The 24,576-nt window shown below is 41.4% G+C and overlaps 2 protein-coding genes across 2 annotated transcripts in view; one reads left to right on the top strand and one right to left on the bottom strand.

Annotated features, from left to right (window-relative positions):
- Window positions 1-19,650, top strand: LOC105919963 (leucine-rich repeat extensin-like protein 5). Its single transcript, XM_012855440.3, has 5 exons — window positions 1-195; window positions 5,063-5,621; window positions 8,614-8,775; window positions 13,842-14,046; window positions 14,169-19,650. Exons 2-5 carry the CDS (start codon window positions 5,477-5,479, stop codon window positions 15,973-15,975), a joined length of 2,319 nt encoding a protein of 772 aa, XP_012710894.2. The 5' UTR covers window positions 1-195; window positions 5,063-5,476; the 3' UTR covers window positions 15,976-19,650.
- LOC105919965 (steroid 17-alpha-hydroxylase/17,20 lyase) overlaps window positions 19,236-24,576 on the bottom strand; it is a 10,158-nt gene continuing 4,817 nt past the window's right edge. The window contains exons 3-9 of the mRNA XM_012855442.3: window positions 24,179-24,317; window positions 22,823-23,052; window positions 21,889-21,975; window positions 21,456-21,671; window positions 21,197-21,366; window positions 21,028-21,131; window positions 19,236-20,942 (exon numbers count right to left, since the gene is read on the bottom strand). Of these exons, the coding sequence (XP_012710896.2) occupies window positions 20,677-20,942; window positions 21,028-21,131; window positions 21,197-21,366; window positions 21,456-21,671; window positions 21,889-21,975; window positions 22,823-23,052; window positions 24,179-24,317 (1,212 nt within the window). The 3' untranslated portion in view covers window positions 19,236-20,676. The remainder of the gene's footprint in view (window positions 20,943-21,027; window positions 21,132-21,196; window positions 21,367-21,455; window positions 21,672-21,888; window positions 21,976-22,822; window positions 23,053-24,178; window positions 24,318-24,576) is intronic.

Raw genomic sequence — 24,576 nt, forward strand, 5'->3', positions numbered from 1 at the left:
GGTCTGCGCGAGCTTCACGTGCCGCTGGCGCTGATGGCGGCGGGGCTCGCGGAGGGTCGCACAGAAGAGGGAGCGCGAGGAAGAGGGGGGGCACACGGCGGTACCGAACACTGACGCTCCGCCGCACCAACCGTGAGCACACGGAGCCGAGCTGCAGGGAGGCCCGCTGACTGAGTCTGCTGGCTGGATGGAGGGGTACGGCTGTTTTTGTCTTAAAGCTCCCGGAGGGGTGGTGGTGGTGGTGGTGGTGGGCTGAGCCGCAGCTGACGGCGGTTGGGGGGGGCGTCTGCAGACTGGGTAACCCTGGATACCAATACCGTTATTTTTATGCTCGGGCTTTAAAGCACTCTGTCTCATATGCGTGTAACCGGAGCCAGTCTTTGGCCTTTATGTGGCCTATGTGCGTGTGTTGCGTTCAATGACCGTCAGCCGTCATGTTTACCGGGCTGCAAAGGCTTGCAAGTGTGCGTGTGCGCGCGTGTGTGCAGCACTGCAGCATGCAGACGGAACCTGGCCCGGTGAGGGACTCCTCACAGACCACCGCCGTGTCCTGCAGCGCTGTGTGTGTGTGTGTGTGTGTGTGTGTGTGTGTGTGTGTGTGTGTGTGTGTGTGTGTGTGTGTGTGTGTGCGTACCTGCAAGTGGGAGGATGTGAGGACCACCAGCGGGCAAAGGCACCAGAGCTGGGGACATTCCTGCAGAATGGGGACATTTTTGGTCCTGACTGTTGCTGCTCCTAGAATCCATGGGGGCCATTTGAGAGTTAAAATTCTGTGCAATGTGTTGAGCGGGGCCAAGTTTCTTCATTATTTCTCTCCCTGGGAGCCAGACATTCCTTAACCTGTGTGGTGCTGATGATAGGGAAGGAATGTTATGAACCTTTTGTAGTAAGATTACTCTGTCCATATTTATCACATTGTTGAATATCTTCATGGTGTTATTTAAAAGTGTTGAACATATGCTTAAAGTGCAATTTCAGGCTTTAGCTATTGCAGTATAGATAGTAGTATTACTCAGTTTTCTACATATTAATGTTATCTTTTTTTTTTTTTTGGTCATTTTTTTACACCTATAAAACACACACTACATGAACGTTTTCCAGGAACCAGATAAGCTTTGTAAGTGTTTTTTTTTTTCTTTCTGGTTTAATGTTCCCAGGGTAAGTTTTAGTCATCTCCTAGGTTAAACTCAACACATTAGTTTACTAACACAACATTCACACAACTTAGCCTCTTATGTTGAATATCACAGAGTGTAATGTTGTTTGCTTTCAACTACATGAATAAAATCTGGTGACTGTAATTGAAATATTTATTATATAATGCAAAAAAGATGTTTACTTTAACCTTCATCTTCTGTGGAGGCTGAGGATGTTTCACTATCACCACTATCAGGGTTTTCTTCATTAATAGACAAGGGCAATTGCCCAGGGCATCATGAGAAGGGGGTGCATGAGCACCAATTTGAAAAGAAGGGCCTTTTTACATTTTATTTGTGGCCAGAATCAGTGTTGATTGCCCTTTTTTCATGGATATGCAGTGACAAGTTGGTACCCCTGTTGATTAGGTATTGATGACAGAAGGAGCAAGTCACATGACTTGAATGCACAATGTTTTGTTCTCCAGTTTTGAGAGGATTCCCTTGATTCTTATTAGTTTTCAGAAGGCAGAGCTGTTCAAACTACAAACTAACTTGGTGTGAAGCACAAGTTGACCAGTGTTGTTGTCTGCCCTAAGATAAAGAGATTCAGCGCTATGTTTAGTTGGAATCAGGAGATATATAGAATTAACAGTTACTCAAATAGGCATGGCCGGCTAACCAACCTGTTGTTAGTTATGAGCTGCGCGTTTACTATGGCTTTGGATTCAGCTAGCTCCGTGGTCCCCAATCCTTGTCCTCGAGGGCCGGTGTCCTGCAACTTTTATTTGTTACTCTGCTTCAACACACCTGAGTCAAATAATGAGGTCATTAGGAGGACTCTGGAGAACTTGACAGCACACTGCGGAAGTAAGTCAGGTGTGTTGGATCAGGGACACATGTAAAACCTACAGGGACACCGGCCCTCGAGGACCAGGATTGGGGGCCACTGAGCTAGACAATATTCTACTTCAGTGAAGCTGCTGAGGGGTCTACAGTAGGGCTGGACAATTAATCGCATTTACAATCTAATCACAGTTTTTAAAAAACAGAATTCCAAGTCGCAGACGTCTGCAGTTTTTGGCTATGTAACAATTAATGGATAATACACATGCTTTAGGCATCAGTAATATGTTTAAAGTGGGTTTGCCTCCACATGGAAGGGAAGAGAGTTGCAGCGGTGAGATAATGTAATTTCATTACTTGTTTTAGAGTTTATTTAATCAATGCTTTTTTACCAGAAACTTTCAGGAATCTCACCATAGCATTAAATACCAGTCAAACTGTTTTATACATAGACTTGTTTGTTGGTTTCACTTTGAACTTTATGTTCAACACGGATCGATGTCCGATCCCGCTACGTAATTCCTCCATATGTTGTTTTAAGAGACACCATTCGATCAGCCAAAGACCTGTCAAAAATGTCCCTCTGCCGCTGTTTTGTGACCAGCTAATTAAATTTATGTCAAATCTGAATTGTCCTCCCAATTTTTTAGTAATACCTCCAAATAAGGAAGCTGCTTCACATATCTTGTGTATTTTAGCTGTTAGGGAAAAATCAGTCTGTCATCATTGGAATTAGCAGGCCACACATCAGAAAACTAAAAAATTATATGCACGAGAAAGAGCATAATCTTTGCTCTCTAACATAATTTTAAGTCTGTCTTTCCCCTTGTCAGTACTAGCACTAAGGTAGATACAGGGTCATATGTGGCTTGAAATCTTTAAATGTACTGAAGTGGGAAGTTAAGGTGACTGACTCAACAATTGTTTAAATGAAACCTGTGTTAATAAAACAATTGCAAAAGAGGCTGTATGAGCTGACCAGGCAAAAACAAGATCCCTTGTTTGCACAGGTTGCTGCGTCCATGCAGACACATGCAGACAGCTTGTTGCTCCTGTGGGTCTGATTATCTAATTCCCGTTGAAGCTTCTTTCAGTGACTGCTGCTCAGGAGAGATTTAAATGTCTGCATCCTGCACAGTGTTGCGCTGCTGCTCACACAAATGCTGACTCTGTTGTAGCATCTATGGGGACGGTGTTAACCTGTGAATATTTGATGCAGCACATGATTACATTTGCATGTGTTTTGGGCACCCAAATTGATATTTTACCTACAACTTTGTCATGGGAAATATGTAGAATGCTTATTATAATATATCCTTCTTTATTCAATTTAAAGAGTGAATTTCTCCTTTAGATACATTTCCAGATTTGTATCCCTTACAGGACAAATGTAATCTACATTAAAAGGAAGATATAAGAAACTGACATGTTAAAATTATCTTGTTACCTCCACAGATGTGAAGTTAGGCTAAATTAGCATGTATTAGCTATTAAATATGGCATACTAAATAAAAGAAGTTCACAAATAACTAGGGTGATTTTTAAGAAATGTGGAAATCCTGTATGTGCAATTATTCATAAATAATAACAACAGCCTGTTAACAAAAATCAAAGGATGCACACAAAACAGCAGGGGTGTAAATATTTAATGAGTTTGTTGGAAATAGTGATGGTTCTAAAGTTGAACATCTGCTGAGAGGAAGGATCTGCAATAATGCTCAGTAACGTTGTGCAACTAGGATGCACAGTTGAAGTAGCTCGGGCATATGTTTAGGATGCCTCCTGGATGCCTCCCTGGTGAGGTTTCAGGCACATCCCACCGGGAAGAGACCCAAAGGAAGACTCAGGACACGCTGGAGGGATGTTTGGAATGTTTCTCGGCTGGGCTGGGAATGCCTTGGAATCCCCTCTGAGGAGCTTGGCCCAAGTGGTTGGGGAGAGGGAAGTCTGGGCCTCCCTATTTAGGCTGCTACCCCCACCACCCGATCCCAGATAGATGGAAGAAAAAGAAAAACTAGGATGCAGCCTTCTGTCCTTCAAGGGGTTCTCCAGCTCTACAACAGGTTAATTTATGGGATGGGAGACATTATCCAACAGTGATTTTGCCATACTCCTTCTGTCTCCAACCACCCACACTGGGTCCAGGGGGCATCCTAGAACAGAGCTGGCCTTCATGATGAGGTCATCTAGCAACTTCCTGTTAGCTGTAGACCAGTTGCTGTTCCAACAAACTACAACATAGAACAGGACTGATTCCACCACAGAGTCCAAAAAAGCAAAAGCCAATATTCTGTATATGGTAAATTATCAAATTTTGAGCTGCAACAACATGAGTGTGTCTCAGAGACTAAATATAATAGCTCCAAACAGATAAATAATCAAGTTCCAATAGTTTAAATAATGTGTGGTTGTAAGATTGGGACTTTTAAAAACTGTTGAATACCCGAAGGTGACCTATGTCTAAGCTTCAGATACTGAAATATCAATATATTTGTAATATTAGATATGCACTTTTGACTTTATTTGACTGGAGATTCTTTATTGTTGTGAGCCACAGCCGTTTTTTGCTTTGTAACAGAAAGGACTTAATGGATGCTTATTTCATAACCAATATCACCCTAACCCCTGTCACCAGTTATTGTGGTCATTGAAAAATTTTGAAACATATGCGGTGTTGTAATGCTGCACGTCTAATGAAGGTAAAGTTATAAAATACTGAACATTTTTTGAGGTGGATATTCCAGAAGTAAGTGAAGATGTAGATTTTCCAGGATAGAAGCAAAGCTGCACAGTTGCAGCATCTCTTTTTTTGCTCTGTTTTTACTTCAGATGTAATCAAGGTACATCAGTAAAACATGAACATGTTCAGGATTTCCAAGATGGTCTCGAGAAGTATGTGTGAACATGTGTGTGTGTGTGTGTGTGTGTGTGTGTGTGTGTGCCCTGGACAGAGTGGCAGCATTGTGTCTCTTGAGGTTAAGTCGGTGCAGTGATGAATATCAAACAGGCCTGTAGTAGTGGCTGTGTGTCACGCACTGTTGTAGTTTATCAATAAAGCATTGTTTTCTCTCTCTCCACAGTCCAGGACGTCCTATTGGCTGTGGTCTCGTCTCTCCCCACCAGCCGCTCCGCTCCTCCTGCTGCAGCAGAACCCATAGCGTTTAGCTGCAGGAACCTCCAAGTGTTATTCATCTTAAAAATGATTCTGACACTGCCATGCTAGCCGCGGCTTCACTGTGATCCTCGCTGTCCTGCAGCTCCAAACCAGCAAGCGTTTCACCTGAAAATGTAGATCCATCTATTTTTTAAAGAAGAGCTAGAGGATAACAACAAACTTGTCTTCAACGGTGAAATTCAGTAAGAAACAAAACTACTGGAAAATGTAGGTGGACTGTGACCAGCACCACATATTCAGCAGCTAACGGTGAGTTAGCGGCTTGAGGTAGACAGGTAGCGGTGGCTCTGGCGTAACAGAGGGGATCAGCGGGGGTGCGATGGAGTACCACTCCGGTGGTAGCCTGCCCCTGCTGGGGAGACCGCGGTACTGCCCCGGAGCCAAAGCTAATGGAGGATATTTGTGTGAGACGGGACACTGCTGCGGAGAGACTGGCTGCTGCACCTACTACTACGAGCTGTGGTGTAAGTTTATATTTTAATTAAACTGTGATGATTTAGAACAACTTTATCTGCAGGAAAGGACACTTTTTGCTTAAGGGATAGTTTTAACATAATAATTGCTTAACAACTTTTACCTCAATTAAGCATGTATTCATTACTGACTTGCTCTTTATGACATAGTGTTGTTAAAATGCACTTAATCTTTACAGATTTTTGTACTTTTTTTACAATCCTAATTTAAAACAAAGGTAATCTGAGTAAATATAAAATGTAAATTTCAAGTGAAGATTTTATGTATTTATGTATTTTATGTATTTAGCTATTCAAACCATCCCAATGTGTTAAAATATAATTGCCCCCCTTAAATCCTAAATTAGCTATATATAACTTACTATTGGGTTGAATCTCTATTAGATGTGAATGCTTCCTTGCATTAAATAAAACCAGTTTGACAACATAAAATAGACAGAAGCAACACATAATGCCTCAATCTAAATAAATTCAAGAACAGACAAGAAAAGAAGTTACAGACATCTAGCCATCTAGAAAGTGTTTCAAACCCATTTCTAAGGCTGCAGAGAACCTGAGAAAACATGGAAAAGTGGTCAACCTACCAGTTACTGCAAGACCACTATACAAACTCATCTAGGAGATCAGAAATCAACACCGAACATAATCTAAGGCACTGCTGGCCTCACGTGACTCAGTTAAAGGTGTAGTGGATGACATTTTTTTACTTTGCGTTCCGGGGGGATCATCTTATCTATAGGTTGTCCTAATTATTGTGACACACTCATATAATGCCAGTGTGAATGCTCTTTCCTTGTTAGTTTCCACTTGCTCGCTGCACATGGGCACCTCTAGTGTTTACATATCCATTTAGCTTCAGTGTTAGTAGTTCATTGTAGCTCTGCTGCTCTCACTGTATACTTTAAACATGGCAGAGAGTCGCAAGAAGCAAACCGAGTTCATGTTTATGAGAAGAAGAGCAAGGCCTCAGTAGAAAGAAATAAGACGAATGGATTTGGGAGATTTTTTCATGGGATCCCCCTGAAGAGCGGAAGAGCAGGTATGATGATCTTGCGCATGCGCAGTTATTCAAAAAGTGATTTGGGCATTTCTCACCTCCATTTCCAGAAAAATTGTCCACTCTGCCTTTAAGGTCTGAGGTCATGATTTATCAATGAGAGAGAAACCAAGCAAAAATGGATTTCAAGTGAGAATTCCAAGGCCAGAACTACTGCCAACCCTATAGAACATAAAGGCTCATCTCACATGTACTAAAGCACAAGCTCACCTGGGTTATACAGGATGAGGATTAGTTAAAGCACACCAGTAAGGTCATTTACAAAGGAAGTCTGTTCTTTGATCTAATTGAAATTCTACCAGAAGGTTAAATTATCACAATAAACAAATCTGGGTTTAAACTCAGGATGTTAGAAACAATCCATCTATCCGTTGTCTGTACCCTGTTGTCAGGGGGTAAGGGCAGTAAACCAGTCTGAGATGCACAGAACAATCCACCGTGCAAACCCTGAAGTTGTAGGAAACCATGTTTTTGGTCTTTGGGAGAAATCTGGAGTACCCAAAGAGATGCACAGGGAGAACTTGCAAAGTTGGTGGAGGTCAGAATTCAAACCAAGGACCTGCTTGCTGCCAGGCATCAGTGCTAGCAACCGCACCACTATGCAGAAAAGCCAAAAACTTCAAGGTCTTAGTCTAATTTATGAGTTTCTGTGCAATCTACAATGCCATATATGAGTATTGTGTTTAGGTATTTTTTAGTAAAAGAGGGTTGATGCAAATGTATGTCAAACAGTTATCTATCACATAAAATCTTCATAAAATCCATTTAAGTTTCTAATTACCGTGTAGAGAAAAGTTAAAAAAAAAGGTTGAATACCTTTGTAAGGCCTTGTAATGCCAGGTATGAACTACATGTAGTAGTTTGGCTCTTTTCAGAAGCTGAAAACTTGAACAGGAGCTATAGAATGGATTATATACTGGTTTTATACTGGTGTAGAGCACGTTTTGAGGATTTCGACTAAAGCCAGTCTTTTGAACCTAGAGTCTGGGGTCAGATATCAATATTAGGCCACAGCAGTCCCAAGAAAACCAGGAAAATATCCTGCACAAATATTCTAACAACTGGAAAGTAGACATCCCCACTGCATATCAATCAATATGTCCTGCTTCATTTTACCAGTGTTATTGTAGATAATTACACAATGAGCAGCCCGTCTATACAAAACCCAGTGGCAGCCTGTAACAAGCAAATAAAAGCTATCCTTCAAACTGTGGATATCTATAATAATCTTTTTACAGCTGTTCTTTGTCTACATTTAGTCCCAAAAAATGCTAATTTAAACTTTCAGTCTATGTGATCTGTCCCAATGTAGCGTAATCAAAGCTAGTAAAAACTCAGGTTTATTTAGCTTATTTGGTCAAATCCTGCAACTTTCCCTCCTGCCTAAGAGATCAATAGAGGGTTTTGGCTTTTAAACATATTAAGCAGAAATAAACGTTGGTGTTTTGTTATATTTCTTAGCTAAGTTTTGTTTAGAATAAATATTTTGGAGTCTGAAGAAAATGAAACTGCAAATATCTGCATAAAGTGCAGCATGAAGCATGTGGACAATAGTTTTATTGTGTGCTGGATTGCAGTGAAGGATTTCTGGGGATCTGTGCTTCTCTGTTATTTGAAAACATTTTGTCATTGAATGCATTGCTATCTCTAAGATTTTATTTGATAACCGCTCTCTTGTTTTTATTGTTTTGGTGTTTTTCCTGCCTAAATCAATGAAAATATAAACCATAGGCATTGACTCTGATATCATTATCAATTAGTTAATTTTTTTTAAAAAAAGAAGCAACACTTCTGCTACTCTTGGTGTTAGTTTACTCTGAACATTTGTAAACCCACACTTATTCAGTTTTGATGAGCACAAACTAACCAGTGACCACGCAGACCACACTGAACAGCTGTGCTTTGACTCTGTGTGCGTGTGTTCAGGGTTCTGGCTGCTTTGGACCGTCCTCATCCTGTTCAGCTGCTGCTGCGCATACCGACACCGTCGGGCCAAACTCCGTGTCCAGCAGCAGCAGAGGCAGAGAGAGATCAGCCTGCTGGCCTACCACGGAGCCAACTCTTTCCCCTCCTCCATGCTGGACCTCAGTAAGTCAGACCAGGTGTTCATCAGGTGTTCTGGGCGCTGCTGCTGATCCATCAGTACAGGATAACTGGTTAATACAGCCAGACTATTCAGCACAGAGGAGAAGCTTAAGCTTCATCAAAGTAAATGATACCTTGTAAAATTATTCACACCCTAAGACTTATTCACAAGCTTCAGTGCAGTTTATTGGGATTTTAAGTGCTAGACCAACAGAAGGTATTGCATAACTGTGAGGTTGAATATTGCATAAATAATTCATGGGTTTAATGAGAATCTGAAATGTGCCATGCACTTCCGTTCATCAAGTCAATATGTTCTCTGCAGTTACAGCTGCAATTGCTTTAAACATCTATAGAGTATAATTTCTGCCCCACCATTCTTATTAATGCTAGAAGTCAGAGCTTTGACGAGGCCATTCTAATTCACGAATCTGCTCTGATCTAAACCATCCCATTCCCATAGTACCTCTGGTTGTGTCTTCAGGTTGGTTGTCCTGCTGGACGGGGAACCTCCACCCCAGTCTCAGGTCTTCTGCAGCCTTTACCAAATTTTCTTCCAGGATTGCCCTGGATTTAGCTCCATGCATCTTCTCATAAACTCTGAACTGCATTTCTGTTGCTGCTGAAGAAAAGCATCCCCCACAGCATGACACTGCCTCAACCATGTTTGACAATGGGGATGGTGTGAGTTTACTGCCAAACATGGCATTTTGCATGTTGGAAAGAATTTTCAATGTTTACCTAATCTAATCAGATCACCTTCTTCTACATGTTGCCTTTTTCTTCTACATGGATCGTGGCTACCTGGACTTCTTATCTGCTGCTCCTTCAAAGTAACCCTGGATGTCTTGGCTGCTTCTCTCATTAAAGCTCTCCTTCCCTGGCCTGCCAGTTTAGGTGGAAGGCCTTTTCTTGGCAGCTTTGTAATTGTTCTTTACTCCAACTAACCTCTGAAGCTTTCACAGAACAGTTGTATTTATACTGAGTATAAAAGACATACTTTTGGACTGAGTTTACTAATTAGCCATTGGCTGTGCTGGATTTTATATAGGGAAATCAGATTAGAATTCAAGTTTATTTGTATGTATTTGCACATCGTATTTGCAAATTTGACCAACAAGGCGATTAAAAGTGCTTTACATCATGAAAACATAAAGAAATGGGGTAATGTGCTCAATCTTCCTGGTTTTAGTGAGAACACGAGCAGCAGCATTCTGGATCAGCTGCAGTTGTGTGATTGGTTATTTAGGCAGACCTGTGAAGATACCGTTGCAGTAATCAATGCAACTAAAGATAAACACATGGATGATTTTCTCTAGATCTCGTTGGGACATCAGTTCTTTAATCCTGGCAATGTTCTTCAGGTGGTAGAAGACTTACTTTGTAACTGTCTTTATGTGTCCTTGAATGTTCGGGTCTGAGTCCATCGCTACCCCCAGATTTCAGACCTGATCACTAGTTTGTAGCTGTAGTAACTGAAGCTGTTGCTAGTTCATTCCTCTTTTGGTCCAAAGATAATAACTTCAGTTTTGTTTCTGTTCAGCTGCAGGAAGTTTTGGCACATCCATTAACTGATTTGTTCTAAGCATCCATTCAATGCATGGATGGTATCAGAGTCACCTGGTGACATTATAATGTAGAGCTGAGTATCATTTGCGTAGCTAAGGCAACTAATATTGTTTCTTGTTATGGAAGGGGCATGATTTAAATTCATCTCATGCTTTTTAGATTTTTGTTTGTATAAAAAAAAAGCCACGTCCCATTTTCATTCCACATCAGTTATGCACTATTTTGTTTATCACATAAATCCCAATAAAACAATTTGAAGTTTGTTGTTACAATGTCAGAACATTAAGAGTGATGAATACTTTTGCAAAGCTCTGTCCATGTGATACCATTTATAAAATGAGTACATTTCTTTGAGTGGCAGAGCATTTTATTCTTAGCAGGAAGACGTGATTCATGCTGCATTTGACAGCGCACAATTCATTGACATCATTTCATTAGAAATTATCACTTTAGAAATAGTTTCCAGGTTTCCAGCACATGAAGGATCTCTGTGGCCTTTCTTTCCTCCACACAATGGAGCCAGCTCTTTGTTCGTGGCTGACGCTCAGCTGTCAAGTGATGTGCTGCTTTTCTAATCTGCTTCTGTGACGACTGAGCGGAAATGTACAACTCAAAGGCTTATGGGTTGATTTTCCAGACAAAAAATCTCTTCATCATTTCCAGCAGCAGCTTTTAAAATCAATCAATCAGTCTTTACTGTGCTTAGGTGTGTCTGATCTAATTTGAAAATCGAGGACTACTTTGTGTCATTCTGTAATTATAAATCTAAACAAAAAAAGATCACAAGTGGAGTTCATTAAGGCTCTATTCTCTGCCCACTTTTACTCAACATCTACATGATGCCCCTGGTTCAGATTGTGGACAATAGAAAACAAAACATTTTGGACATCTACCATCTCTCATATATGTCATATCTATGCTGATGAGAAAGATCTTTATATGTCTGTGTCATTACTTGACCATAGTCCGCTACAGTCACAGAGTAACTATCCAAAATACCAATGAGTGTATGAGGGAGAATTTCCTTCCACTTTAATGCAGAAACGACAGAAAAAAATATTTTAGGCCCAAAGTTTCAAGGTTAGAAATCAGAACATGTCTGCATTTGAGGGGCTAGATACAACAGAACATGCAAATATAATCATGGTGTAAATTTGGGTTCAGAAATCAGTTTTAACAACTGCATAGCACCAATCTATTGTCTTGTACTTATCTGAGAATGGGTCATGGAGGCAACAGGTCCAGGAGACAAACCCAGACCTGCCTCTCCCCAGAGACATCCTCCAGCTCATTCTCGGGAATCCCAAGGCGTTCCCAGTGCAGACGGGATATATAGGCCGCTCTAGTGAGTTCTTGGTGTCCCTGGGGTCTCCCAGTGGGACATGTCTTACTAAATCAGCTTACAACCATCTTAAAAACATTGCTAGAAGAAAGGGTTTCCTACCAAAACAGGAGAGAGAAAAATGTTGCATACTTTTATGAGGTTGTAAAATAGATTATAGAATTTTTCCATACAGATTGACCTTAAAATACATTTGAATGAATAAAAAAACAAAGGCGGTGGTTTTTGGTGGGCAGCTATCATCTCCAACATTGATCTCGGTTGTCTGGCACAATATCTTAGGCCAGTTAGCACAAATCTGGGATTTAAGATGGATGCTGATCTTAAACTTGAAAGACAGATTAGGGCCGTTGTTAAATCAAGCTTTTTTTTCATCTAAGGCAGCCAGCTAAAGTAAAGCCATTTATATCAAGGCAGCTTTTTTGAAACAGTGATTCATGCATTTGTAACATTCTGGCTGGATTACTGTAACTCTCTCTATCTTGGGGTTAGTGAGGCATCCATCGGGCGCCTGCAGGTTGTGCAAAATGCTGCAGCACAGCTTTTAACTGGAACAAAAAGGTCTGAGGACATTACCCCCATCTTAAACTCCCTTCATTGGTTGCCTGTATGTTTTAGGATCCATTTTAAAGTTCTTTTTTACTAGGTTTTAAATCTCTTAATGCTCCCCTCCCATCTGCCAACCAGTAACTTTTTACCATCGCTAAATCAAAATAGAAATTTAGAGGACCCCGTACATTCACTGTTGCGGCTCCACAGTTGTGGAATAATCTGCTCTCTCTCTTTCAGAGTTCACAACTATTCTTAAAACACACCTGTTTGCAGAAGCTTTCTGCACATCCTGGAAGGTTGACTCTATTTTTTTAAATTAATTTGAATTAATTGTAACTATTTTAAAAGTTTTTAATCATCTTATTTTTATTTATTTTTTTATTTTAGCTTGTCTTGCTCTAATTTTACTGTTATTTTCTGTTGTATGTGCAGCACTTTGACGACCATTTTTATTTTTAAGTGCTTTATAAATAAAGGGGGTATGGTATGGTAAAATAAAAAATCAATCATGCAGCTGCAGCCCATCAGAAATCCTGCTACCAGTGTCCAAACCAACACCGGGACAATGGATCACATCAGACGTTAAATAACTGTACTGGCCCCATATTTGTCTGATAAAATTTAACATGTTGCTGATTGTCTATAAGGCAGTGATTGGTTTTATGTAATGATTTTGTACTAACTTCATCACTTGCAGGTCCAGAATGAACCTTGTAGGCACCTGGGGTGAATGGGAGGGAGTCTCTGCACTCTTCAGACTTGGAACAAACAAATCTGAGATGTGCAGAAACTGTTGGCTTCTTTAAATTTACAGAATTATTTATTTTTTTACTTAAAGCAAGAGTCCCCAATTTTTCTGGAAGTTTCCACAAGTCCCTGTTTGAATAACTGTGCATGGTGAAAGACTATCTTACCCGCTTGTTAGGGGGTCGTGTGAAAAAAATTTCCAAAATCCACTATGGTCTTATCCCTTACTGCCGAGGCCTTCATCTTCTTCTCATAAACACGAACGTGGTTCGCTTCTTGCGACTGTCAGCCATGTTCAAAGTCTACGTGAGAGCTGCGAAGCAACAATGAATGGCTAACACTGAAGCTAATCGCTAAGCTAACCGGATACAAAAACACTAGAAGAGCACATGCACAGCCAGCAAGCGGAAACTAACGAGGAACGAGCACATGTGAGCGTGTCAGAATGATCAGCATGTGGGACAATTAGTAGATAAGGCGATACCCCTAGAACTTGAGGGACGGAAAATAAAAAAGCAGGAGCTAAACTTTGACTAATCCCTTACATTCGGTGCGAAGAGCAGGGATTGGAGTTTTTAATGGTCTGCAGATTTCTCAGAGATTATATTTTTTTGCCTCCTTTTTCTGAATACATAATGCAGGATGAAAGGAGCATTTCACCCAGTATAACTATAGCTGTAAAGGGTAACGGTTGCTTTATTGGTACATTTCTATCATGTCTGGGCTTTTTATCTGTTGAAGTTTGCTTCTTAATTTTTTATGGGATGCTTACAGTTGTTCTTTTGTGGATCCTTGCCTTGTATTTGATTGATACTGACACACAATTTGAAGCCAGAGTCTCCCCTCCTTCCCTCTATAGGTTTCCTGGCATCGCTAAAGCTACCGTCCTATGAGGAGGTTGCAGCTCAGCCCTCCACTCCTCCTCCTCCCTACAGCTCTGTTTTTACGACCCCTCGGTATCCGCAGCCCCCACGCGCTACCGACCCACATCTGCTCACGCAGCATGGCCCGCTGCTGCACCGACCACTAAGTGACGGACCCTCCTCCTTCAGCTCTGACAACAGGTAAAAAAGAACTTTAAAACTGGTCAATGTTCAGCTAATCTGATGAAGAGCAAGTTTCTGCTGACATTCTAGTCACAGATTGTTTTCAGGCATTTGGATATAAAAAAATTTCCTCTCTGCAGCTCCAGCTGTTCCTGTGACTCCTGCTGCCCTTCTTCTCCATGTAGCTCCTCGCTCTCAGCACCCATCACCTATGAGACTGACACAAGTCACGCCTCCACGCCCAGTGAGGCCACGCCCCTCACCCTTGATGTAACTATGGAGACCATAGCAGCTGCAGCCAGTTGCTTGGAGGCAAATGAGGCCCGATTTGCCCCTGAGAGAGCAGCTGCCACGGTAGCGGTTGACATCGAGGATGACGAACACGTTAGAGCTCAGGAACCCCCCGCCACGGACTCCTCAACTCCTATCCAGACTGTTACCATCGCAGTTGTTAACAGGGCAGCCTCGCCTCAGCCTTCACCTGGCTCTGAGATTTCCCTCGCTGATGCAGCCTCTTCTCCTATAAACGTACAGCTTGACATGCCACCATCTTCTACGATCTTCAGCACTGGTAGCTCAAGTACACTCCCTAGTCCAAGACTTGATACCATCCATATCCCATCCATTAAAATCATGAGAACTGGAAGTCTGTCAGGGTCTTCTACCCCTACAGTTAACGCTTATGAAAGCTGTGGGCAGGTCGAAGGGCTCGAAACTCGTGATTTATCACAAACTTTTGATCCACCCAGTGTTCCTTCTAGTCCATCAGTACCATCTCCAAATGTGCACAGAACTATGGCCTTCAAAGCAGACTCTGCCAGCCTTCTAACATCAGATCAGGATCTTAGCATTGTGCAAGATGATGCATCTGTAACCCCTACCCAAACTACGGTACCTACAAACCTTACCAAGGACCAAGTACCACTGCTGTCTGATCTTACGTCAGTCCCACCAAACCCACCAACCATTATTGTTCCAGACTGCATTATTACCCCCCCTCTAATTCCAAAACCAACACATTTAAATCTTACCCCTGGTTTGATTACAGCACCAGTTTCATCTCCATTGACTCAAAACTTAGAACCGTTGTCTGGGTCACCAGCACCTTTGGTCCAGATTCCTTCAAGTCCTGGGTCAGGCCTGCCAGGCTCTGTTGTATCCTCCATAGTTTTGGCTTTATCGGCAGACAATTCTGGACCGAGTCCAGGGCTGCATGAGTCAAACCTTCTTTCACCATTGCCTTCAGATGTTCAGGCTAGTTTTAGTTCTGGCTCTGGATCAGGATCACCGACCTTCATTCCAACTCTCTCTTGTCCAGTTCCTGTAAACATTTCATCCTCTTGCCCAGCAATCACTATTGAGTCTGAAACTTTTGTTTCCTCTCAGTCACCCCTTGCCGTTGTCTCTCCATCCTCACCCCGGTCCCCTCCCTGTCCCACAGCGCCAGCATTACTCTTGGACCCCCTCACTGCTCTGCAGCAGCCCGACAAAGTTGGTTGCTCTTCTGGCCATGCTTCCTCCCTCTCCCCATCGCCCCGTGCTACCCAGTCTCCACCAAAACAGACCGTCTTCTCCCCATGCGTTGACGTCTTTGAACCTGGACCTGCATGCTGGGAGGACGGAGAAGAAGAGCAGGACGATAGGGACAAAGAGGAGGACGAAGACGATGACATGGGAGCTGACGAGAGCCAGTACAGACACCGGCGTCTTACCGGCGACTCTGGAATTGAGGTGTGCAGGTGTCGAGTAGAGGAGGAGGATGATGACGAGGAAGATGAGGAAGTAGAGACAGATGGAAACATTGATGTGCACGATAGTGCTGATTGTCCCGCACGAAGTCAGGTGAGCACAGGGGACGAACTTACTCCGTGCAACCCCTCCACCTCTGTAACCACAACGACCCCTGAAGAGAACGGCAAAGTCATCATCGTCATGGAGAAAGTGTAACCAGCAGGAAGTAGAACAGTTTCTCGCTCTGACCTGGAGGAAGCCAGTCAGCCATCAAACGATACTGGAGATGCCTCGCAGCAGCCAAGGTTGTGAACCTAGATGCCTGTCACTTTAGGAGGAATGCACCGGTGGTAGGTGGAAGATTTGGTAGGAAAGTAATGTTAGTTTTATGAGCTGTGGTGCCATGTTTCATTAGCTAAAACGCAGCCGTCATGGAAAAAGTGTAAGCCCATTTCTTCCTTGCCTAAGGAGAGTTCTTCACAGACAGATCTCTGTCATGCACATAGTTTTAACATCTATTAAATCACACTTTAACCCAATCTTTTTTGGCTCTTATCAACAGATTTTATTAAATCCTCTTTAACAGTCAAGTACTGATACTGATATTGACGTTCGGTATTGATCCAAGCATTATAAATTTGCATATAAAGGGCGATAAATCCCAAGACTCTCTTCTATCCCATGTGACGCAAATATGGCATAAAACATCAAACGTGTTTTTCAAAGGTTGAAATCACGCCCATTCAGGCAATGACGCCTTGCCCATAATTGAGCATCTTTAAATAGGCGAGCATTTAGGCAGAGATACCTTCCATGCCGTCTTGGATGACGACGGAGGCTTGGAAATGTGCCGGGAACAAGTTGGCTTGCTCTGAAAAAGGAAGAGAGACCGGTGTAGGTGGATGATTCACGGCGCCTGATTGACAGAGGGAAGACTGATTCATTGGGGAAGGAGGACGTTTGATGGCTGGGTCTGTCAGCAAAGCGCAGTTAGGTGGCTCGTTTGCAGTTTGAGTCTAAGTGGAAATTTTTTAAGGCGGACGGCTCCGATTGGCTTGTATTGCGTCGACATCTCAGCAGATAAAAGCCCTTACATGAATGTAAACAAACAATGGATGCTTTTATACGGAAACAAAGCCCCAAAGAAAGCAGAGACAGACAATGTCATCATCCAGTCTTTGTTTCTTTCTCAAGTGAGGTCAGATCAAACAATAAGCCGTAGACGCCACGATCTCCGTCATTTTGTGGTTCTCTTCGTTCAGAAACACCTTTCCTACATCCTTAAAGATAAAAGATTTGAACAATAAGACTAATGCAGACGAAGCAATGACATTTCAAGGCCTTGAAAAGAACAAGTTACAGTAGTCGTATTAAAAGAGTTTGATTTATTTTTAGATCGGTGTTTCGTACGTTGTGCGCTTGATAGACAAGTCAGTGTACATATTTTGTGACACACAGAGATGGAGTATATTTTATCAAAGATGCAGAGTAGTTGTTTTGTATATGCTGCCATGCTTCAGCTCACCTTTTGAATTTGGAATTGGAAGTGATATGAAGAGCAATATTTTCCATCTAAGAGAATAAGTTAAAATCAGAGATAACTTAAAACAGCTTCAGCGTGGTCATCTTTAAGTGAAAAAGTTTACCAATGAGGCTTAGACTGATATCTTAGCTTTGTTCAACCAAGAAAAGATACATTTTCCATCTGGCTTATTCCAGTTCAGGTAAGGTTGTTGTATCATCTGCGGTCAATAGACAAGAGACACCCGGTGTTGATTCCCAGTCCATCACAGGGTCAAGAAATATGTTAATATAACTCCAACGAAAGAGATGATAAATCCATCTATCTACTACACACTCCTAGTCCTTACAAAGGCGTGATGCCTATTTCTAGCACTCACTGGAGAACCAGTAGGGGAACACCTTAAGGTGCCAGTCCGTCACAGGGTCAACATTGACCTCACTGATTCTACAAAAGGAACAATACATTTTGTGTCATAAAGGTGCAATATCACCATACACCTGCTTCTACGCAGTGCATTCCTGCTTTAAAAAATGGACTATTGATATAGGAGCATATTTTAAAAGTCTAAAAGAGCTGTGATTTCGTCAGATTGATTCAACAACTTCAACAGACAAAATGTTCAACCATTGTTTCTGCCAGTAAAGACATACAAGCTAGTGTTACAAGGTAGGGGACGGTTATCACCACTTCATTAAATCATCTGTTCAATCTTACTGAAAGGAGAGAGACTCTGGGTCTGGTTGACAGATCTTTATACCCTGTGTTCATGCTGCATTGATCCACACCTTCATGTACAACTCAACAGAGCCACCGATACATGATGCAAATGACCGATAAAGCTACTCTGGACTTCATTAAGGCACAGACGAAGTCCTGCCACAGAGACGGAATGAAGAAAGCGGCCATTAAGGACTAGAGATGAACCAGATATCTGGTCCTGGGACTTCTGAGAGCTCAAAGACTGATGATGATGATGCTTTTGGTTTAAATTTGGCACCTGTGGAGTGAGAACATCAAGTTCTTAGAGGCTAAACGTTCTAGGGTGACGTCCAGCCGTTGATGTTGTAGTTGATGTTGTGGTTGATGGTGTTCCTTTGTTTACCTGAACTTATAACGTTATATATTTCATTGGTTTCCGAGTGCCATTTCTACTTGACTACTGTTACTACTTAGCATTATTTAGAGCTGTTCTTGCTCTGTGTGACTGTGAGCTTTATAGCAGAATGATTTGGGAGCCGTCTGAATTTCGTCTGTAATACAGGTTTTCAAAGGTTGTGCAGACCTGAGACCAGCATAAGATGATTGTGATTTGATTAGAAATGCCTCAGAGAAGAGCGTCGATGTTTTCTCAAATGGATGGAAACATCTGGAAGCATGTGCCTCTTGCTGCGGAAATATCCCTAAAGTTTAACTGATTAAGAGCCTTGTAATCAAAGAAAGAGCCAACAACCAATCACGGTGTTTTATTTATAAGATCACTGGCTGGGGTACAATTAGATCCTGGTACTAGCTCAGCTTTGACCAAACACTCTGAGGCATTTTTAAACTAAGGTGACTGTTTAACGGTTGTAAAAACTGGATGCAGATTAAGCTGCTCACAGGGTGGCCTACCTTTGAGAGACCTTGTCTTTGTCTTCTTTGTTAAGATCTTGATTACTTATTTCTATCAAATCATAGCCCTCTCTTCACATTGATTCACACTGAAAAGGTTCTTATTTAAATTGGCCAGCGCCCAATTTAAATTTGGAACTTTAAGAACAAACATATTTCATATTTTTGGATTAAATATTAGTCATGATAGCTTTATAAACTGGCTTGTGTGACTAGACTTAAATTCATCCATCCATCCATCTTCTTACTTGCTTTATCCCTCATGGGGTAGCGAGGGGTGCTGGTGCCTATCTCCAGCATTTTTAATGGGCGAGAGGCGGGGGGCTTAAATTCAGTCATATTTAATTTATCATCTTTCCTGTTTCTTGGCCTTGAAATGTGAAGCCAGTTAAACCTTCATTTGGATTTCATCTCTTTAAGTTATTTCAAATTTGAAGTCCCCCTGTGATGTTTCACAAAACAATTTGATTCCCTAATAAAACCACACTATTTGAGTCGTTCCCACCCGTTTACAGGATTTTAACTGTCTTCTCACTTGTCCTCGCAGAGGTTTCTGTCATCAGAATCGGAGGAAGAGGAGAAGTTTTTAAAAACATTAAAATCCTGTATTATTTAAATGACAAGAAGACTAATTAGTATTATTAAAGGTAACAGTTGGCGTGTATGTATGTATGAATGTATGTATGTGTGACATAACTAAACCAGCCTGTTCTAAAAGTGTGGAAATATAATGAATAAAACTGTTGAATCTAAAAGTTGTCTGTCCGTCTGTGTGTTTAATGTAGAACAGCTTTAATCACATTGCTGCTGATGAATCCAAAAAGTACCATGTTCATACTAAAAAAACAATGCTTTATGCATAAAATGTTTATTTTATTGATAACATAAGATAATAGAAGCTCATTATTTTGTCATCTTTACTAAACAGCACTGAATATTAGGATGAGATTGGTTGCCATGTTGACATAAGGAACCTTCATCCACCCCTACATCCAAGCTCTTTGGTCTTGCATTGGAGAACCATAACCCTTTTATGCAGGAAGATTATTAATAAACATAAAACTATATCCAGGCCAATATATATAGAATTAAAGAAATCAGATTAGTCGTATATGTGGATATTAAGTTATGGTGGGGGGAGTATTTTAGGGGCTGCAGAGTGGTCCAGTTGGTGACACCAAGAGGTCTTGGATACCTTACAGATATTGCTTTCAAGTCTTTATCCCGCCATACGTAAAATACCTCAATGTAGATTTTTTTTCCTCTCTTTTTCTATTTTTTTTACTTTTTTTTATAGAGTTGAATTAACAAAATTATTTGTCATTTTATATTGTGCAATCAAGCAGGATACACGTACCATTGCCATAAATCTGTCTATGTAGATTTTTTTTAATAAGCGGCTCACAGTGTCACAAGTTGTGACTTACAACATAAAACAAATAAGTTTTCAGTCGGGGTTGATGTGAAAATGAACATATCTTGAAGTGACTTCCTGAAAAATACAGAACAAAGCATTTTTTTAAATAAGATGAACACTTTAATAATAATAAAATTAAGAATTTTAAGATTAAAATGCAGGGAAGTTACTGGTTTTACTGGATGGTTGGAAACCTGATGAAAGGTGTGATAAAACTACATGTTTGCAGAGAATATTTTACAAAGTAAAAAAAATCCTTCTATTTAAAATTTGTTTTTAACACACATATTTAAATAAAAAGAAATTAGTTCAAAGTAGTTGTGAGCAACTCTATTTTTGTCTTTATGTTAAGCTCCTCCCCTTTTCATTTAGCCCCGCCCTCCCATCCTGGGCGTGGAATGACTACAGCCTTATAAGGCAGCGGCTGCAAGACCACACCCAGACGCCCCTGCAAGTTAGGCAGGGAATCCCCATCTGGCAGCCTGAAGCTCATTCTTTGGAGCAGAGAGGAGAGGAAGAGGAAGAGCTCCAATCTGGCGAGTGATTCGCCGACGCACACTCGAGGTCCCGCCCCAAATGGCAGGAAACAGGAGGGTGTGGCCCTTTGACCTTGGTCATCAAGGAAACGATCTGTTTTTGATAGGGAGAAAAGGCGTGAAAGCTGGTTTCTGTTGGCCTTGTATGCAGAGATCTGTTGAGTTTTCCTGTGACTCACCTGGGTTGAACAAGTCAGGTTTGTCCCAGTGTCGGGGGTCATGATGAATCGACCACATGTTGACCAGGACCCGAGTCCCGCGACTTACAGCATGACCTCCAATGCTGCGAGAGAAAATGTTTTTTGGCAAACACTTTTTTTTAACATTGCTTTGTGTAAACAGAACTACCTGCTGTCGGTCATGGCAGTATGGGGGATCAGAACCGGGCTGACTGGTCGGATCCTCATCCCCTCGTTGATGACACAGTCCAGGTACGGCAGCCTACCGCGGTCCGACACGCTCACTGCTCTCTCACAGCCCACGTTCTCGTCCAGCTCCTTCTGCACACGATCCTCGACCTGCGATGGAGACCCAGAACTGTTGTTACTGACCAACAAACTAAAGATCAAGAACTATAACAGGACCAGTGTCCCTGTTGCTTTCTAACATCGGGGTGGTGCAGCAGGTAGGCCAGGATCCACAGCAGAGTGGTGGACGTCGTCTCCACACCAGCTCCAAAAGCCTCGGCTGCTGTCATGAGGACGTGGTCGTCTGTTATCCCCTCTTCCTTTGACCCATGTGACTTCTGACCCCGCCCACTGCCTGTCTGACCCTTGAGTAAGGCCTCCAGGAGGTCACGGGGATCACCATCACTCAGCGACACCTGTGACACACCCGGCAGAAGATGGAGATTTGGTTTATTTACAACAATAAGAGCACATCCTCTAGAAATTCTTCAGTATAGATTTTTTCTCTTCCTAATTGTCCTCCTTTCAGAACTGTAGAGTCATGCAGCCTCTAGGAGGAGCTGTTGGTCTCTGATGGTATTTGAATACTTGTTTTATGGACGTATTCCTGTTTGCATGGTTTGTGGGAGTTACCTTGTGCTCCTCCAGTTTCCGGCTCAGGAGTCGGTCTCTGACAGTGATGCACTCCTTCAGTTTACTGAGAGACCTGTTAGGGAAGACCTGAGGGACAGACAGACGCTGTGAGCCAGGAGTATTTGGGCTTTCTTAGGAATAGTTTAACTGTATTATTGGGGAAAAAATCCTATGAAATGTTTATAAACTCAGCTAAAGGTTTCTTCAGGTCCAATTTAACATTCATTTTGTGTTAGTAAATTTCGAGTCACTTCATGTTGGAAAACCACAGCTGCACTGAATATTACTTGATTATTTACTCAGAATTTAGTTAAAGAATGAATATACAGTCTCATTCAATAAACTAGAATATCATTTAAAAGTTATTTTTCTGTAACTCATCTCTAAGTGAAACGCATTAAATAGATTAGCTACACACACTGATGTTTCCGAGCCTTTATTTCTGTTAGTTATGAGGATTTTCCGTTTACATCTCATGGAAACAGCATTTAAGTTTAGAATATTACATCCAACCTTTAAAAAAACATTTAAATGAAGAAATGTGGGCTTAATGAACAGTTTATTTATTATCTGCTTATAGGTTATTTAACAAACTGGCAAACAAATTTATATTTTGTAAGATTTTGTTTTCTCTTAGGGACAATTAAAATGTAATTAGAATTACGTTATTAAGATATAAAATATGTTCCTGGGGGAATCAGGAGATTGAGGGTCTTTTAGGATCATTAGGAATTTTTAGGAAGATATGTGTGTAAATGTGAGTCATTTCCCAAAATAGCTTTTTTAATGTTATTAAAAACAACTCTTCTAAAATTTTCTTAAAGCTGTTTAAAGCTGGAAGGGAGAAGAGTTTCTACAGGAAGGAAAACTGGTTTTATCTATTTTTAGATTAGTTTCAACAATGAAGCCCAGAGTCTCCAGATGTCCATGGTACCTTCATCCAGGGGTAGATGTCCACCAGTCCTCCTCTGGCGATGGTCTCCACGATGCCGTTGTTGTAGCGGATCACCTCCTGCAGCTCGGCGTCTCCGTGGCCGTAGGTGCTGCTGAACACCAGCGTGCAGACCACGTTGGTGACGGCTCTGGTTATGGCGGGAGACGGGTCGAAGCCCCGAGTCCCGTGGGACAACAGCTCCACACAAAGACTGTCCACCGCGCCCAAAACTGCAGAGAGAAGCATCAAGGTAAACATGATTTTAGGAGATATTAGATATGGGAATGTGTTGGAAAGCTCACTTTCATGTTTACATTTACAAGACAAACTGAAGGCTGCTTACAGTAGCTTTGATCACTGTTGAAGTTTAAACGTCTAAGAATAAAACATCAAAAAACCTCCACAAATTCATAAAAAGCTGCTTCTCAAAATAGTTTCTTCCAAGCAGGGAGGATTCTTGGTCCCTTGAAAACTTTTAAATCATTTTTGAAGATCAGCGCTCCAGATTTTCTGATCAATTTTCATTTATTTATTTATTTTTAGAATTTGAAAATACTATTTTAGATTGCCTCTTTGTCAAGTTTTTGGTAACAATTTATCACAGCATTGCTTCATCCATTCACATTAAATGCTTTTCGTGCCGGAATGCTTCAGAGTTCAGAATGAACTGATGAAAACATATTCTTCTAAAAATGTTTCTGGACTGAAACTGAGGGGGAAAGAAGTCAAGGTCCAAAGAAAAACTCTGAAAAGACTTTCACAAACCCTGAATATCTATGAATCAAGAAATCTTACATCAGGTTCTGGCTGTTTGGACAAATAAAACAATAAAGATTGGATCGGGACTTTGTGCTGCCATCTGAATAGAAGCATTTCACTAAATGCACAAACTATCAAAAGTTTCTGGTTTACTTATATTCAAGGTATTACTTTCATCTTCCTCTGAACCTCTTTTATAATCCACTTCCTTTAGAGGAGATTAAAGACTGAACGGTTTGTTGGTGCCACCCGATGCCTCGCTGGCATTAAAATTATCCTTAAATCTAGATTCTAACAGATGAAACTCTGGCCAGTGTTCGACTTATTCTAGTTAACATAGTGATTCATTTTCCTCCCCAGATGTCTCTTAATCATGCTTATTTTTTATTATTTGGATCACAAATTATGTTGAAGATTCTTTTCCACCTAAAATATTTTACACACTAACAGAAATTAGAAACACATCACAGATAAAGCATGAAACAGGTATCTGGAGCCTTATTTATGTTGCTCCTGTGGTTTTGGACCGAAACATGTTTCACTTTGGTTTAAGATGTGATCAGAAACTGTTGGCCGGGTTCGGATTTTGTGCGGTACCGATGTCCTGCAGCCGGCTGGTTCCCTCTCCAAACAGAGTGAAGGAGTTGTGGACAAGGCGGCGATGAAACCTCCACAGAGGAGAGTAGTCTGAAAAGGCGATGTCTTTGCCCCCTCGGGTCAGCAGGTTGGTGGTGACCTGAGCAAGAAAGAGCAGACCCGCAGAACTCCTGGATGAAAAGGACTGGAAATACGGCCGAGTGCCACAGAGCAGCAGGATGTTATGTTTCACACATTTATCCTTAAAGGCAGAACTTCTTGTCATTTTAACAAGTTTTAATACACTGCTCCAAAGTGTTCCTCAAAAAAGTCCAAAAATGTTAAATTATCATTGTAGTTTAGCGTTTATTAACTCAGATTCACACTCCTTTGAGATTTGCTTAGTCAGTTTTCAAATG

This window comes from Fundulus heteroclitus, unplaced genomic scaffold, assembly GCF_011125445.2.
Source record: "Fundulus heteroclitus isolate FHET01 unplaced genomic scaffold, MU-UCD_Fhet_4.1 scaffold_125, whole genome shotgun sequence".
Taxonomy (NCBI): Eukaryota; Metazoa; Chordata; class Actinopteri; order Cyprinodontiformes; family Fundulidae; genus Fundulus; species Fundulus heteroclitus.

Bases quoted from the DNA above. Each gene is read 5' to 3' on its own strand.
- LOC105919963 (XM_012855440.3), top strand. From the start codon at position 5,477: ATGGAGTACCACTCCGGTGGTAGCCTGCCCCTGCTGGGGAGACCGCGG. The intron at 8,776-13,841 runs GTAAGTCAGACC...TTCCCTCTATAG, and splicing joins CTCCTCCATGCTGGACCTCA to GTTTCCTGGCATCGCTAAAG. The intron at 14,047-14,168 runs GTAAAAAAGAAC...TCCTCTCTGCAG, and splicing joins TCCTTCAGCTCTGACAACAG to CTCCAGCTGTTCCTGTGACT.